Source organism: Mustelus asterias, chromosome 6 (genome assembly GCF_964213995.1).
Source record: "Mustelus asterias chromosome 6, sMusAst1.hap1.1, whole genome shotgun sequence".
Lineage (NCBI taxonomy): Eukaryota > Metazoa > Chordata > Chondrichthyes > Carcharhiniformes > Triakidae > Mustelus > Mustelus asterias.
In genome coordinates, this window is record NC_135806.1 from 6,265,139 (window position 1) to 6,282,509 (window position 17,371).

At 46.4% G+C, this 17,371-nt stretch overlaps 2 protein-coding genes across 7 annotated transcripts in view; one reads left to right on the top strand and one right to left on the bottom strand.

Annotated features, from left to right (window-relative positions):
* Nucleotides 1-5,226, top strand: part of LOC144494717 (TBC1 domain family member 15) — a 66,062-nt gene extending 60,836 nt beyond the window's left edge. For all 3 annotated transcript variants that reach the window (XM_078213934.1, XM_078213935.1, XM_078213937.1), the window contains 2 exons: nucleotides 2,789-2,930; nucleotides 4,848-5,226. In XM_078213934.1, coding sequence (XP_078070060.1) covers nucleotides 2,789-2,930; nucleotides 4,848-5,007 — 302 coding nt within the window. In that variant the 3' untranslated portion in view covers nucleotides 5,008-5,226. The remainder of the gene's footprint in view (nucleotides 1-2,788; nucleotides 2,931-4,847) is intronic.
* A 2,378-nt stretch (nucleotides 5,227-7,604) lies between these two features.
* The window catches only part of cemip2 (cell migration inducing hyaluronidase 2), a 107,167-nt gene continuing 97,400 nt past the window's right edge, over nucleotides 7,605-17,371 (bottom strand). For all 4 annotated transcript variants that reach the window (XM_078213947.1, XM_078213946.1, XM_078213948.1 and 1 more), the window contains exons 22-24: nucleotides 14,011-14,153; nucleotides 12,642-12,751; nucleotides 7,605-7,833 (exon numbers count right to left, since the gene is read on the bottom strand). In XM_078213947.1, the coding sequence (XP_078070073.1) occupies nucleotides 7,643-7,833; nucleotides 12,642-12,751; nucleotides 14,011-14,153 (444 nt within the window). In that variant the 3' untranslated portion in view covers nucleotides 7,605-7,642. The remainder of the gene's footprint in view (nucleotides 7,834-12,641; nucleotides 12,752-14,010; nucleotides 14,154-17,371) is intronic.

Genomic DNA, 17,371 nt, shown 5'->3' on the forward strand with positions numbered 1-17,371 from the left:
TATCCCCATAACCCCACATATTTATCCTGCTAATCCCCCTCACACTAGGGTCAATTTAGAATGGCCAATCAACCTAACCCGCACATCTTTGGACTGTGGGAGGAAACTGGAGCACCCGGAGGAAACCCATGCAGACACGGGGAGAACGTGCAAACTCCACACAGACAGTGACCTGAGGTGGAAATTGAACCCGGATCCCTGTGAGGCAGCAGTACTAACCACCATGCCAACGTGCTGCCCTCATTTCTTCTTGAAATCACACAACATTTTGGCCTCAACACTTTGTGGTAGTGAATTCCATGCATTCACCACCCTCTGGGTGAAGAAATTTTTCCTCACCTCAATTCTAAAAGATTTACCCTTATCCTCAAACTATGACCCCTAGTTCTGGATTCCCCCACCATCACAAACATTCTTTCTGAATCTACCCTGTCTAACCCTGTTAGAATTTTATAAGTTTCTATAAGATCCCCTCTCACTCTTCCAAACTCCAGTGAATATAATCCTAACTGACTTAGTCCCTCCTCATATGACAGACCTGCCATCCCAGGAATCAGCCTGGTAAACCTTCGCTGCGCTCCCTCTATAGCAAGGCTCATTGTGTTCATGCTAGCTCTTTGAAAGTCCCTCCCCCAAATCCTGTACTCCTTCCCCATATTCCTGCTGCTAATATTCACTTTTAAGGAATGCATCTAATTCCCTTTTGCCTGCATTCCACATGATTATAACTTGCTGTGTAAACGGAACAGTCTGATTTTATGCTGCATTCTATGATTCTGCCATGCTTTGTGTGATAAGTAGTAATCTAGCGTTCTGTTCTTTTACTATGGAGATTATTACAATGCAGGAGGGAGCTGTTCAGCCAGTTGTATCTATATTGGTCCTTTGCTAGAACAATCTGAACTAATCCTGTTGCCCTGTTCCCCTTGCTCCTGTACAGTTCCCAGCGTCAAACCTTTATCTCTTTTATTGCTCCTTCGAAAGAGCCCAGTATCTTTCCTTCAGCCACTCGTAGTGGCAAAGCTCCAGCGATCCTCTTTGCCAACAAATTTCTCTCTTACTCTTTTCAAAGATAGTACACAAGAAATAGATGCAGGAGTGCAGGTCCTCCAAAGCCTGCCCCACCATCCAATACAATCATGGCTAATCTGTGCTGCCCTCAGATCCTGTCCTGTGCCTTTTCTCCAGAGTCCTCTATTCCTCAATCTGTCAAATATTTATCCACCTCCACTTTAAATACTCTAATGATCCGACCTCCAGCACCCTTTGGGGCAGAGAATTCCAGAGATTCACCACCCTCTGCAAGAAGAAATTTCTCCGCACCTCAGTTTTAAATGACCGACCCTGTACGATCAATCATAGAATCCCAACAGTGCCCGAGGAGGCCATTTGGCCCATTGAGTCGGCACCGAACACAATCCCACCCAGGCCCTATCCCCGTAACACCACATATTTACCCCGCTAATCCCCTGACACTACAGTCAATTTAGCATGGCCAATCAACCTAACCCACACATCTTTGGACTGTGGGAGGAAACCGGAGCACCCGGAGGAAACCGATGCAGACATGAGGAGAACGTGCAAACTCCACACAGACAATGACCTAAGCCGGGATTTGATTTGATTTATTATTGTCACATGTATTAACATACAGTGAAAAGTATTATTTCTTTCGTGCTATGCAGACAAAGCATACCGTTCATAGAGAAGGAAACGAGAGAGTGCAGAATGTAGTGTTACAGTCATAGCTAGGGTGTAGAGACAGATCAACTTAATGCAAGGTAAGTCCATTCAAAAGTCTGACAGCAGCAGGGAAGAAGCTGTTCTTGAGTCGGTTGGTACGTGACCTCAGACTTTTGTATCTTTTTCCCGATGGCGCGTGGGGTCCTTAATTATGCTGGCTGTTTTTCCGAGGCAGCAAGAAGTGTAGACAGAGCGTGATGGATTGGGCTACATTCATGACTTTTTGTAGTTCCTTGTGGTCTTGAGCAGAGCAGGAGCCATACCAAACTGTGATACAACCAGAAAGAATGCTTGCTATGGTGCAGCTGTAAAAGTTCATAGCTGACATGACAAATTTCCTTAGTCTTCTGAACCCGGGTCCCTGGCGCTGTGAGGCAGCAGTGCTAACCACTGTGCTGCCCAGCATAGCACAGAGGAGGCTATTTGGCCCATCAAGATGTTTTGGCTCTCTTGCAGACTTGGTTATCTCAATTTGGTGCCAATTTTAAACTCATGACCGCTTGTCCCTGGTTTGCTTCCTCCATACAAAGTATGAAAGCGCCTCATCATTAAAAAAACTTGACTAAATCTCCTCTTAACCTTCTCTGTTCTGCTGGTAAGAGTCCCAGGAACTAAAAAGGTGGTCACCCTGGTGAATTTGAATTCTTTCTACAATGCAGTACCCAAACCCATTCACAGTGCTATAAATTCATAATTATTTCTCTATCCCTGTTCCCACATCCTTTTCAGGCAATTTACCTGAAGTCTGTCTTTCAAGGAATTAGGAATACCTGGGTCATAATGACTGCTTGTTTTTTGTCCCAAACTATCTGACCACTCGGTCTTTCATATTTCATTGGATCTGCCAGCAGTTTGCCCATTCCTGAAGTCTGGTGGTAGCAGTAGCGATTGGTTGTTTTAGAAGTGGTAGCTTGGCAAATTGACAGAGCCTGTAAATTTTAACCAATATTATATTTCTTTTTTTAAGACTTAAATAGCGCCAGTGTTTGTTTTCTGATAAGTCAGGCTGTTCGCCAACTGTGTTTTCTTTCTTCTGCGACCATAGAAGGGAAGATCAGGCCAGAGTTGCCTGTGACCAACAACGATTACACCTTTGAACTCTTCATCTGTGCCGCGATCTTGCTGGAGAAAAAGGATCTGCTGTTGAAGTGCTCGGATGAAGTGGAACTCATTCAGTTTACAAACAGGTAAACAAACACACTAGGTAGAATTTTCCTCTCCCACCCGCACGGTAACGGTAGCGGGTAGGGGGTGGACCATGCAAAGGTCCGTTGACCCCAGGCAGGATTTAGTTTACTAGTTCATTTATATATTTAGTTTAGTTTATTTATTAGTCACAAGCAGGCTTACATTAACAATGCAATGAAGTTACTGTGAAAATCCCCTAGTCGCCACACTCCGGCACCTGTTCAGCTACACTGAGGGAGAATTTAGCATGGCCAATGTACCTAACCAACATGTCTTTCGGACTGTGGGAGGAAACCGGAGTGCCCGGAGGAAACCCACACAGACACGGGGAGAATGTGTAAACTCCGCACAGACAGTGACCCAAGGCCGGGAATCGAACCCGGGTCCCTGGCGCTGTGATGCAACAGTGCTAACCACTGTGCCGCCCAACCAGATTTTCCAGTTTTGGGGCGAGCGCAGCCAGAAAATCCCACCCCCTCTCTCTCTCGATCACCTGAGTTTACGCTTAGCATTTAAAATTAAACATTGCACAGCCGCCTGTCGTGTTTGAGTTTCCTTTATTTGTTCATGAGACATGGGCATCGCTGGCTGGGCCAGCATTTATTGCCCATCCTTAATTGCTTTTGTAGGGGCAGTTAAGAGTCAACCACATTGCTGTGGATCTAAATCATGTAGGCCAGATTGGCTAAGGACGGCAGATTTCCTCCCCTAAAAAGGCATTAGTGAACAATCGACAATGGTTTCATAGTCATTAGACTTTTAATTCCAGATTTTTATCAAATTCAACTTTCCCCATCTGCCGTGGTGGGATTCGAACCCGGGTCCCCAGAGTGTCACTCTGGGTCTCTGGATTGCGAGTCAGTGACAATAATACCTCCCGGAGTATGTTGGTATTGGACTCATTCACTGTTGCCACATGGTCTTTTACAACGGAGAGATTTCCTTGAGCAATGGCAATTAACCTCTAGTTGACCTCCAGGATGTCTGCTGCAATAGTGGATTAGATTTCAGTGCTGATCTGTTGAGATATTTTGGGCTGAATGGGACAGGATTCACTCAAGGCAGCCCAACCTTTAGCCAGCTTTCCTGAAGACAATTCCTCGCTGCCTATAACCAGTAAACGTTCCCTCATTATTGTATAATAAGTGTTGTATGTTACGCACCAAATCTTTTACTCATCTGTTCTTTGGTGCGGGTAACTCCAGCTAGCGTTCGTTGCCCAGGGAAGGTGGTAGCGGAGGGGAACTGACATCTGGAGACCATTGGAGCCCAATGGTGTGAGCTGGGAAATTTCAGGATATTCACCCAGTGATGGCGAGACAACATAGGGGATGGCAACACAGTGGTGATGATGTTGGATTAATAATCCAGAAAAGTAAAGTTAAAGTTTATTTATTAGTGTCACAAGTAGGCTTACATTAACACTGCAATGAAGTTACTGTGAAAATTCCCTAGTTGCCACACTCCGGCACCTGTTTGCTACACTGAGGGAGAATTTAGCATGGCCAATGCACCTAACCAGCACGTCTTTCAGAATGTGGGAGGAAACTAGAGCACCCGGAGGAAACCCACGCTGACACGGGGAAAACGTGCAGACTCCACACAGACAGTGACCCAAGCCGGGAATTGAACCCGGGTCCCTGGCACTGTGAGGCAGCAGTGTTAACCACCGTGCCTCTGCCCAAATGGATTAACACTTTAGGATTGTTTTTAAAACATTAGTCGATTGGATCAAATTTGGGTAGCTTCAAATTATTCAACCATTGCCATTAATATTGACCAGCTTTGGACCCCAATAAAATAGAGGGCGATTGTGGCCCAACACACTATACCAGCTGGTCACTTCCCGACTGATGTTTCAGTTTATGCTGCACTTGTACATTATTTCCACTACACCCCACTCTCTGTACCTTTAGCTTGCAGGGAGCACTGAACTTGGACAGAGTTCTCGAAAGAGCAGAGCAAGCGTTCTTCAACTACTGCAACAAATCTGTGATGGACTGTTTCAAGAAACTCTGTACAGAGCCAAAGAAGAAGAGCATCTTTAGCTTCAAGCTGATGGATTTGTTCTCCTGACAGGTTGGAGAGTGTCACCGATTTACATCCAGGTTACGACCATAGCGGAGAATCACTTGCGTATAACTCAGGGCCCAACTCATCGAAGCAATCTCCCAAACTGAAAGTGCCTTTGCAGAAAGCCTTTGATGTTTACATTTGTATTTTTAAGCCCAATTGGCTAATTTCTGTCAGTATTATTACTGCAACAACCCAGCCATTAAAAAGTCTTGAATTTAAGCGCAATCATTTTATTTCCCTTTCCGAAATGCAGCACCTGGTTCAAGCTCTGTGACTTATCTCTCTCACAAGATTGTTGAATTAGTCAATCACTAAATGTTTTAAAAGGGAAGGGATTCTTTTATAAGACCATAAGACATAGGAGCAGAATTAGGCCACTCGGCCCATCGAATCTGCTCTGCCATTCAATCATGGCTGATATTTTTCTCATCCCCATTCTCCTGCCCTTTCCCCATAACCCCATATCCCCTTATTAATCAAGAACCTATCGATCTCTGTCTTAAAGACACTCAATGACTTGGCCTCCACTGCCTTCTGCGGCAAAGAGTTCCACAGATTCACCACTGACTGAAGAAATTCCTCCTCCTCTGTTTTAAAGGATCGTCCCTTCAACCTGAGGTTGTGCCCTCTGGTTCTAGTTTTTCCTACGAGTGGAAACATCCTCTCCACGTCCACTCTATCCAGGCCTCGCAGTATCCTGTAAGTTTCAATAAGATCCCCCCCCCCTCAGTCTTCTAAACTCCGAGTACAGACCCAGAGTCCTCAACCGTTCCTCATACAGCAAGCTCTTCATCCCAGGGATCATTCTTGTGAACCTCCTCTGGACTCCACATCCTTCCTCAGATATTGTAGACTGGGCTGTGCAGCAGCTTGGGTTTTCTGTCCTGTCGCAATAGAACATTGCTCTTTCTGCCCTTACCCTTACCTTTGTATCTTCACTGTGCCCAGCTTTCTTGAGGAGGAATATCTGAGATAGAATAATGTTGGTCCCATCGAGGCTCTTCACATTGGAGGTTAGGACAGGCGGTCACGAGGCCATTGTCTGTCACTCTTGAGGAACGTCCTCAGCCGCAGTTCTGCCCTACTCCCAACTCCCCGAGACTGGGAGTGCAGCGTCCCTGGGCTGGAACTGCCGCGCAAATGCCTCGGAATTTCCATTAACTAACCATGTCATCACTGGTGCAACTGTTTCATGAAAGCTGCATCGAGACCAGCCAGCCCAGTGATAAGAACAGAAGTACAGCACAGGAACAGGCCCTCCAGGCCTGTGCACATCTCCCTTAAACTTTCCCCCTCTCACCTTGAACCTGTGCCCCCCTTTGCAATTGACACTTCCACCCTGGGGAAAAAGCCTCTGACTATCCACCCTGTCTGTGCCTCTCATCGTTTAATCTTTCAGTAGATGAGGAGGAAACCTGCATTTGTAAAAGAAGTATTTCACTTTAAAATTCTGCAGTGTTGGAGGGGGGAAAAAAAAACAGGTTGAATAGATCTTTTATTATTGTTGCTGAATAATGTTAAATAAAATGTGATCCTGGTTTTGACCCTTTGTTAAGCTCTGTGAAATTTGATATATTTTCCGATCATCGGGTTTGAACAAGTCTGATTGCACGGAAAAGAAAAAAGACTTGCAAATCTGTGCTGCACTATTCAGAATGTCCAAAAGGCCTGGTTGACCCAGCCAAACTAAAAGTGACGGCAGCCAATTTTCACACAGCAAGCCCACAAACAACCATCTCATCTGTTTCTGTAGTTCACTAAGGCATACATTTTTTACACAGAGGGTTGATGGGTGCCTGGAACTCGCTGCCGGGGGAGGTAGTGGAAGCAGATACAATAGTGACTTTTATGGGATGTCTTGACAAATACCTGAATAGGATAGGAATAGAGGGATATCTTCCCTGGAAGGGTGGGGGGGTTTTAGTTCAGTCGGGCAGCATGGTCAGTGCAGGCTTGGAGGGCCGAAGGGCCTGTTCCTGTGCTGTAATTTTCTTTGTTCTTTAAATATCAACCAGGACACCGGGGAGAACTCCCCCTTTGGCAAGATATTGCCGTGGGATCTTCTACTCTCCATCTAAGGGGACAGACAAGCCCTCGATTTAACATACACCTGAAAGACGCCACCTGTGACAGTGCAGCACTCCCTCAGTCGGTCACGGATTAGAGGAAAGTTCACTGTCCTGGAGAACATGGCGATTGACCTGCAACAACCGTCTGTCTTTTTGCCAAGTCTGACTCTAGCTATTTCAGAAGGCGATTCTGATTCGGGAGAAAAGCAGCACTCGGTTCCAATTAGTCATTTTAAATCGCTTTAGGGAGCACACTTCTGGGCAACACTGTGGCTCAGCGATTGCCTTTCTGCCTCTTCTTCAGAAGGTGTAGGATCTGACTGACCCCTGTTCTACTGAGTCACAGGTATAGTTTGAAGATACATCCCTTTAAAAGAAAATACAGCATTAAATTTGCTATGTCCCAAACCATGTTAGGACAACCCAGTGAGGTCCGCAAATTCCAGTATATTAATACCTGTGACAATAATAAATCAAATCTAAGAGATAAGGGAAGAGGGGGAAATAAATGACACTGGAACCATCATTAATAAAATAAGTTAGGTCATGTTTATTCAAATTGATATTCACTGTAAAGCTTTCTGTAAAAGTTCCAGTTCCTTCCTCTGAGGTTTGGTAACATTAGTGCAGCCATAGTCTTGTAGTTGAAGTGGAATGTACTTTTCCAAGAGGGATAGGCTGTGCCCAGCGGGACTGCTATACAACCTGGTCCACGAAGGGTTAAATTCCCCTTTATATCCAAAGAAAGCAATACTCCCTGCAAAAGAATAAAGAGTAGATTGTCAGGCAGCTGGGTGGGGCAAACGCGAATCCTTCTCTCTCGTGCTGAGATTCTGTGAAAGTTAAAAGTAAGGAAAGTGGAGGATTTTGACTGGGGCGTTTTTAACCAACTAACCTTGAGAAAATAAACCTGATACTTTTGGTTTTCTTGAGTTTGACGTGAGTGATTTGTTTAAAAAAACCTGAAGGTGCATAACAGAAGCAGCTGCAGGAAATCGATTCATTTCTCAAGCGTGAGTTTGTGGCTCTTAAAGCCTGCGCAGGCGAGCATGATGGCTTTGACACCAAAGACTCGAAATTAGCACTATAAACAATTATATGTAAAACCAAAAACAAAGGCAACCTGTCAATACATTAATCAATTTTGAGTGCAGATGCCGGTGTTGGACTGGGGTGGGCACAGTAAGGTGTCTCACAACACCAGGTTAAAGTCCAACAGGTTTACTTGGTAGCACGAGCTTTCGGAGCAGCGCTCTGAAAGCTCGTGATACCAAATAAACCTGTTGGACCTTAACCTGGTGTTGTGAGACTTTTTACTGTGTTCATCAATTTTGTGACTGGAATACTATGTTACAGCACAGAAGCATTTCCACTTGAAACTTGTATACAATTAAAACGCTATGATTATATTAATCAATACATATCTTGATTTCCACTTTGAGTGTCCAGTATGCACTTATACCTTGCAGAGAATTAATGGCACTTTCCCTTTCGAAGACCGAATGGATACGTTATGAACGTGGGTTGGTATAAAAGACCCCATGGCGCTCTTGATGACAATAGGGGAGTTGTGTGTCATTTTCCCCCCCCCAACCCCTGACATTCTGGCCAATATTTATCCCTCGATTGATGCCACTAAACAGATTTGACATGGGATCTTGCTGTGCACCCAGGGGGTGGAGGGGGGGTTGGTTCGGGTGGCATAGTGGTTATTAGCACTGCTGCCTCACAGTGCCAGTGATCCGGCTTCGATTCCCGGATTGGGTCATTGTGTGGGATTTGCACGTTCTCCCCGTGTTTGCGTGGGTTTCCTCCGGGTGCTCCGGTTTCCTCCCACAGTCTGAAAGATGGTGCTGGTTAGAGTGCATTGACCCAAACAGGCGCCGGAGTGTGGCGACTGGGGGAATTACACAGTAACTTCATTGCAGTGTTAATATAAACCTTACTTGTGACTAATAAACTTCTGGCCTCCCCGCAATGTGTGGGAGTGGCAGCCATTCACCAGCTGCAGGATCTCCTGGTCCTGTCCACTGTCAATGGGGTGCCACTCTCTGCCACCTGGGAAACCTGCAATGCCGTTTCTGTCAGAGTGGCTCAAGATCTGGTCAGAAAACTCAGCTGTGGCAGCTGGAGAGATACACGCCGGCTTCCAGGCACTCTGACAAATTATGGGAAAAGTCCGCCTGCGTTTTTTTTCCCACAGAGTCAGGATCTGGGACTCCCGGCCTGAAAAGGCAACAAAAGCTAACGCAAAAATAACTGTCAAAAGCAAATTCAATAAATACTTGAATGTGGGGTTGGGGTTGGGGGTGAGGGGGGGGGGGGGAGGAGGTTTGTGGGGTGGGGGGGGCAGGAGGGGGAGGGAGGGGGGGCGGGAGGGGGAGGGAGGGGGGGCGGGCGGGGGGGAGGGGGGGCGGGCGGGGGGGAGGGGGAAGAGGTTTGCAGGGTTCAGGGCAAAGAGCAGGGTGAAGAGCGAAACCTTGGATAATTTATTCATCATCAATATTTACTAAGTGCAATGGCGCGTGGCAGCTACTTGTCTAGGTTCCATTTACCTCAACAAATGTGTCCCTGTTGAAGTTTCCTTTGTAATTAATCAGTCATGTTTTAATCAGCTTTAAGAATAATTGTGATTTACACCTGTATTAAATCTTGAAGCTGCATGCGCTTCAATAATTACTCCCGTCATACTTCTACTTTTAGAGAGTTGGCAGAGGTATGATGGGCCGAATGGCCCCTGTGTTGCACAATGGCCCGACGGTTCCAGTTACAAGATGGGAATCAGTATGAGCCACAGTCTTAATAAAGGAACAAGCCAGTAAACTGTTCCAGACAAACCATGAGCAATATTGTGAGATCGCTGATAGATTTGTAAATTGATTCTCATGCTACTCCAAACCACAGGGTGTTAAGAACAGACGCTGCGGATGGTATACGAGGCAGTGATTGCATCGAATGGATTTAAAATTGCATCACGCGTCGAGAGCATCGAACCTCAAGTGGCTTGTATCTGCCGTTTGAATGTCTGAATGAGATTACAACCCTGAAATTGCTCCAGTATATCTCGGTCATGTATCTTGCAGAACATTGGAGAGGTTTTATTGCTAAAATGCAGCTGCCCTCGATACATCACTGGCTTCTATTACCTATACTCAGGTACTGACACTGTCAGCCTGGAGATATTATTCCCACTCGAAATGTGTGTGCAGTTAAAACACTCTGCTTTTATTAATCAGAACATATTCCATTTACCATCTTGATTGTCGAGTACTCACTTGTACCTTTATGGAATTATTCACACTCTGGCTTCTGTAAAACCACAATTCATATCTTAAAAGCCTCAAATGCAATTTAGCACTCAATATACGGCTCTTAATAAGCATTTTATTCAAATTACTAATCGAGTATAGAGAGCAACATCTAGGAAGCTGGGCTGAAGCATCTTACATTTAAATTAATAATAGTGGGTTCCTATGACAAACTGCTCAGGTACCAGCCAACATACCCAGGCAGTTTTCTTCAGGGCAGCACAGTGGTTAGCACTGCTGCCTCACAGCGCCAGGGACCCAGGTTCCTGGCCTGAGTCACTGTCTGTGCAGAGTCTGCACGTTCTCCCCGTGTCTGCGTGGGTTTCTCCCACAGTCCGAAAAACGTGCTGGTTAAGTGCATTGGTCATGCTAAATTCTCCCTCAGTGTACCCGAACAGGCGCCGGAGTGTGGCGACAAGGGGAGTTTCACAGTAACTTCATTGCAGTGTTAATGTAAGCCTACTTGTGACACTAATAAATAAACTTATAAGTACTGCCTGCTTTCTCGTGGCCATGGGCAGGGAAAGGGGAAGTTATTGAGGCTGGACACGAGGTCAGCTCAATGGGTATCCTACCTGGTGAGGGAGAGTCAATGGTCAGGCAGGTTGGTCTCCCAGGCTGGGTTGAGTCAATGATCGGGGAGCCGATGAGGTTTAACTGAGGCGTCGCCTGATGCAATTGTTCAAAGCTAACTCAGCCAAAAGGCTAAGATCAAGCTCAAAATGGAGTGCAATGCCTCATCTTGTCAGCTTGGATCTTGTTGGTCTCTCTAGTGGGGACCATGAATTGGATTCAATTGGAATTTGGCTCTTTTGGATGGAATAAAAATTTGGGGAAAAAAAGGACAGCGCACTAATCTCTGAGTCAGAAGGTTGTTGGTTCATGTCCCACTCCAGAGACCGGAGCACACAATCCAGACTGAGCTCTGCAAGTGCAACAGTGTCAGCAATGCCATCATTCAGGTGGGGAGGTGATGGTCTAGTGGAATTATCACCAGACTATTAATCCAGAAACTCAGTTAATGTTCTGGGGACCTGGGTTCGAATCCCACCATAGCAGAGGGTGGAATTTGAATTCAATATATTAAAAAATCTGGAATTAAGAATTTAATAATGACCGTGAAACCATTGCCGATTGTCAGAAAAACCCATCTGGTTCACTAATGTCCTTTAGGGAAGGAAATCTACCGTCCTTACCTGGTCTGGCCTACATGTGACTCCAGAGCCACAGTAATGTGGTTGACTTGCAACTGCTCTTGGGCAACTAGGGATGGGCAATAAATGCTGGCCCAGCCAGCGACGCCCTCCCATTGAATGAATGAAAAAATACTGAGGTCCCATCTGCTCCGTCGAGTGGATGTAAAAGAAACAGTTGGCTATTTGGAAGAGGAGCAAGGGGCAATGTGTCCTGGTAACTGGGAAATAAACACTCTGGTCAATACACAGTGCTGTTTGTGGGAGTTTGCTGTGCACAAAATGGGCACCACCTTTACAACAGTAAAGTGGGTTGCAATGGCCTGAGTTTGTGAAAGGTGCTATATAAATGCAAGTCTGTTTAGCATTCGGAAGAGAGAATTTTTTCATGTAGTTTTTGAATAACATGTCAAGGCTGCCTCCACCATTCAAGCTGCTGTTGAAGCCAAAGCCTGGACCAAGAGGATTCAGAGAACCCGCCATTCTGGTTTCGAGTGAGCTCCAAGCAGACTACATCCCAAAACCAGAAAATCCATCTCAGTGCAAACCCCATCTCCCATTCCATTCTTTGTCACATTGCCAAGGCGTCATTCAAAATGCAGAATGAAAATAAATGTACAATTGATAAAACTCCAACAGTGGGTCAGCATCACTAATAAGGGACCAGTGGAACTTGTTAAGGCTCATTTGACAGCACCTCTCAATCCGAATACTTCTACCATCTAGAAGGAAAAGATACCTGGGAACACCACCACCTGGAGCCATCCCTTCGAGCCACTCACCATCCCAACCTGGAAATATACCGCTGTTCCTTCACTGTCGCTGGGTCAAAATCCTGGAACTCCCTCCCTAACAGCACAGTGGGTGTACCTACACCACACGGACTGTAGCGGTTCAAGAAGGCAGTTCACCACCACCTTCTCATGGGACAGTTAGGAATGAGTAATAAATGCTGGCCCAGCCAGTGATGTTCACATCCCATGAACAAAGAGATTAGAAATGGCATCTCCATAGTCTATGCAGTGGGAAACTGCCAGGCTGCTGATCGGACCAAAGACACGTACCTTTTTTGTGAAGTTGTGCAGCTTTTGCTGTGCCCAGTGGGACCATCTGTTCCGAAATGGCCTCAATGTCCCCGCTAATTGTGTCTTTTGAACCTAATAAAATAATTGATCTGGAAAAGAAAACACTCACAATTACTGATGGCACAACTGATGGAAATAGAGGAGCAGAATGAGACCATTCGACCCCTCCAACCTATCCCTCCTTGGCTCCCCCTTATCTAACAGAAAGAACTATCAGTTTCAGTGTTGCAACTTTGGGACTTGCTCGGGTGAATGCATGGAGTAATGGGATAGGGTCTGGGTGGGATTGTGGTCGATGCAGACTCGAGGAGCCAAATAGTCTCCTTCACCACTGTAGGATTATGTGAACCTTCATTGGACCCTCAAAAGCCTTTTGGCAGAGAGAGTGAATCCCTTTCTAAGACCCTTATTGTGAGAAAGCTCTTTATGACCCAACCACTCAGCCAATCGGTGAGATTAAACCAGATATTACATTTTCCTGATGAGAACCTGTTCACCTATTTATGTATTTTTAGTGTCACAAGTAGACTTACATTAACACCGCAATGAAGTTACTGTAAAAATCCCCTAGTTGCCACACTCCGGCACCTGTTCGGGTACACTGAGGGAGAATTTAGCACGGCCAAAGGGGCGGCACAGTGGTTAGCACTGCTGCCTCACAGCACCAGGGACCCGGGTTCAATTCCGGTCTTGAGTCACTGTCTGTGCGGAGTCTGCACGTTCTCCCCGTGTCTGCGTGGGTTTCCTCCGGGTGCTCCGGTTTCCTCCCACAGTCCAAAGATGTGCAGGTTAGGTTAATTGGCCTTGCTAAATTGACCCTAGTGTCAGGGGGGTTAGCAGGGTAAGTATGTGGGGTCACGGGAATAGGGCCTGGGTGGGATCGTGGCAGGCACAGACATGATGGGCCAAATGGTCTCCTTCTGTACTGTAGGAATTCTATGATTCTATGCGCCTAACCAGCATGTCGTTCAGACTGTGGGAGGAAACCAGAGCACCCGAGGGAAACCCACACAGACATGGGGAGAACGTGCAAACTCTGCACAGTGATCTGAGGCCGTGAATCGAACCCGGGTCCCAGGCGCTGTTAGTGCTAACCACTGTGCCACCTCTCCTCTCTGTGCTCAGCGACCAACACTCATTGGCTCCTGGTTCAACAACAATGCTCCCATTTTACCTCATCCTTGTTTTCAATCCCCCCCAGGAACCGGCCAGTCCCGATCTCCTCCGGCTCCACAATCCAGTCTTTTCAGCGATCCCAAGAACACATTAGGAATAAAAAACTTGTCCAACTCTGCATTCTAATCTAAGTAAGTTCCAAAGTCAGTAAATCTCTTTCTCTTTGCCATACCTTTGGGAGATTCCAGTGCTCAAGTATTTGGCCATGACTTCATCAGCTTTGGCAAATGAGATATTTTTGGTAATGATTCCACTGCAAGCATCAACCGTAACTATGAAGAATCCTCTTTGAAATGGGAACCTGGTTCCATTCACCTAAAAAGAAGCATTTTGTCATTATACTGAAGCCAGATAACGTGAGAATGAGGTGAAGAGATGTCATTCGTGTTTCTCCTTAAGCTGAGTGTAAGAAACCATCCTGCTTTTCCTCTTTGAATGTGCAGTAAGAAGTCTCACAACACCAAGTTAAAGTCCAACAGGTTTATTTGGTAGCATGAGCTTTTGGAGCGCTGCTCCTTCATCACCTGATGAAGGGGCAGCGCTCCAAAAGCTCGTGCTACCAAATAAGCCTGTTGGACTTTAACTTGGTGTTGTGAGACTTCTTACTGTGCCCACACCAGTCCAACGCCGGCACCTCCACATCTTTGAATGTGCAACGCTCTAAGTGGAGCAGACTCATTGCAGCCAAGCACTCCCGGGTTCCGACCAACACCACTCTTGATATCGACACACAACAGTGTCCCAACTTCAGATCACTCATTTTCTCTCTCACACCCTGTGTCTTGGAGCTATCCCCATTGGAATACAACCAACAGCAGAATCTCAAGTCAGTGGGAGCTTTTCAAAAATCTTTCCCCCACGATAGTTTCTTACCCTTTGTGCCTTCAGTGCAAGAATCTATGCTGCCCCTCAATATTGCTTCATCGACAAGGTATCCCAGAGAAATTATAGGAGCACGAGGAGGCCATTCAGGCCCTCTAGCCTGTCCCACCGTTCAATTATCAACATCCTGGGGGTTACCATTGACCAGAAACTGAACTGGACTACCCATGTAAATACTGTGGCGACCAGAGCAGGTCAGAGGCTGGGAATTCCCAAAGCCTGTCCACCATCTAAAAGGCACGAGTCAGGAGTGTGTTGGAACACTCTTCACTTGCCTGGACAGGTGCAGCTCCACAAAACTCAAGGAACTCAACACCATCCAGGACAAAGCAGCCCGCTTCTTTGCTACCCCTTCCACAAACATTCACTCCCTCCATCAACAACACACAGTAACATTCGTGTGAACCATCTACAAGATGCACTGCAAGAACTCACCAAGGCTCCTTCGACAGCACCTTCCAAACCCATGACCACTACAAACCAGAAGGACAGGAGCAGCAGATCCTGGGAACACCACCACCTAGAGGTCCTAATCATTCACCATCCTGACTTGGAAATATATCGGCTGTTCCTTTACTGCCACTGGGTCAAAATACTGGAACTCCCTCCCTAACAGCACTGTGGGTGTACCTACACCTCAGGGACTGCAGTGGTTCAAGGCATCGGCTCACCACCACCTTCTGAAGTGCAGCTAGGGATGGGCAATAAATGCTGGCCCAGCCAGCAATGCCAACATCCCGTAAAATGAATTGTTGAAAATTAGATCATGGCTGGTCTGTGCCTTAACTCCCATCTGCCTTGGTTCTGTAACCCTCAATACCCCTTAGCTATAAAAATCCAATAATTGACTATTTCACCCACATGTTCAGTAACACAGGGCAGCTCAATGTGTACTGGTGCTGTACAGGCTGATGGGGAAATGATGGAGGTTACACAGGGGTAATGAAAACTTATCACTTTCTCTTTACACTCCTTCAGGAACCATACTCTAAAAGGGGCATTGGCGACAGGCTTCCATTGGATTGGTCCATGATTATGCTTAGCAAAGGGCGGTACGGTGGCACAGTGGTTAGCACTGCTGCCTCACAGCGGCAGGGGCCCGGGTTCGATTCCGGCCTTGAGTCACTGTCTGTGCAGAATCCGCACATTCTCCCCGTGTCTGCGTGGTTTTCCTCCGCGTGCTCCGGTTTCCTCCCACACTCCAAAGATGTGCGGGTTAGGTTGATTGGCCATGCTAAATTGCCCCTTTGTGTTCAAAGATGTGTAGATGAGATAGATTAGCCATGGGAAATGTTTGGAGTTACGGGGGAGAAGGCCTGGGCAAGATATTCTGTCAAAGAGTCAGTGCTGACTTGATGGGCCGAATGGCCTCTTCTGCAATGTAGGGATTCTATGAAAGTTCTGTCATTGTCTCCTTGACCAGGAAACTCTCCCAATCTTACCATCAGGAAGGAATTACAGACTGATACTCCACCTTTCTGGCCACATTATGAAAATACCTACCATGACCATCATATCCTGAAGTAGAACTTGAACCCAGAGCTCCTGGCCCAGAGGTAGAGATACTACCCACAAGACCTGGCTCTGTACTCTAGCTAAATGCTTTGTGATTTAAAATCTCCTCTTGGACTTCACTGCTCTAAAGAGAGCAACCCAATGACTCCCTCCGTACACAATTTCAATTGGCTTTGCTCGTCAAACTTAAAAACAACTCGCTTCATGAATATCACTTCTGTCTGTCCCGACTGCCAAGGATTTTCCATATTCCTTTATTATGAGGGCGGCACAGTGGTTAGTACTGCTGTCTCAGTGCCAGGGACCAATTCCGGCCTTGAGTCACTGTCTGTGCAGAATCCGCACATTCTCCCCGTGTCTGCATGGTTTTCCTCCGCGTGCTCCGGTTTCCTCCCACACTCCAAAGATGTGCGGGTTAGGTTGATTGGCCATGCTAAATTGCCCCTTTGTGTTCAAAGATGTGTAGATGAGATAGATTAGCCATGGGAAATGTTTGGAGTTACGGGGGAGAAGGCCTGGGCAAGATATTCTGTCAAAGAGTCAGTGCTGACTTGATGGGCCGAATGGCCTCTTCTGCAATGTAGGGATTCTATGAAAGTTCTGTCATTGTCTCCTTGACCAGGAAACTCTCCCAATCTTACCATCAGGAAGGAGTTACAGACTGATACTCCACCTTTCTGGCCACATTATGAAAATACCTACCATGACCATCATATCCTGAAGTAGAACTTGAACCCAGAGCTCCTGGCCCAGAGGTAGGGATACTACCCACAAGACCTGGCTCTGTACTCTAGCTAAATGCTTTGTGATTTAAAATCTCCTCTTGGACTTCACTGCTCTAAAGAGAGCAACCCAATGACTCCCTCCGTACACAATTTCAATTGGCTTTGCTCGTCAAACTTAAAAACAACTCGCTTCATGAATATCACTTCTGTCTGTCCCGACTGCCAAGGATTTTCCATATTCCTTTATTATGAGGGCGGCACAGTGGTTAGTACTGCTGTCTCAGTGCCAGGGACCAATTCCGGCCTTGAGTCACTGTCTGTGTGGAGTTTGCACATCCTCCCCATGTCTGTGTGGGTTTCCTCCGGGTGCTCCAGGTTAGGTGGATTGGCCATGCTAAATTGCCCCGTATG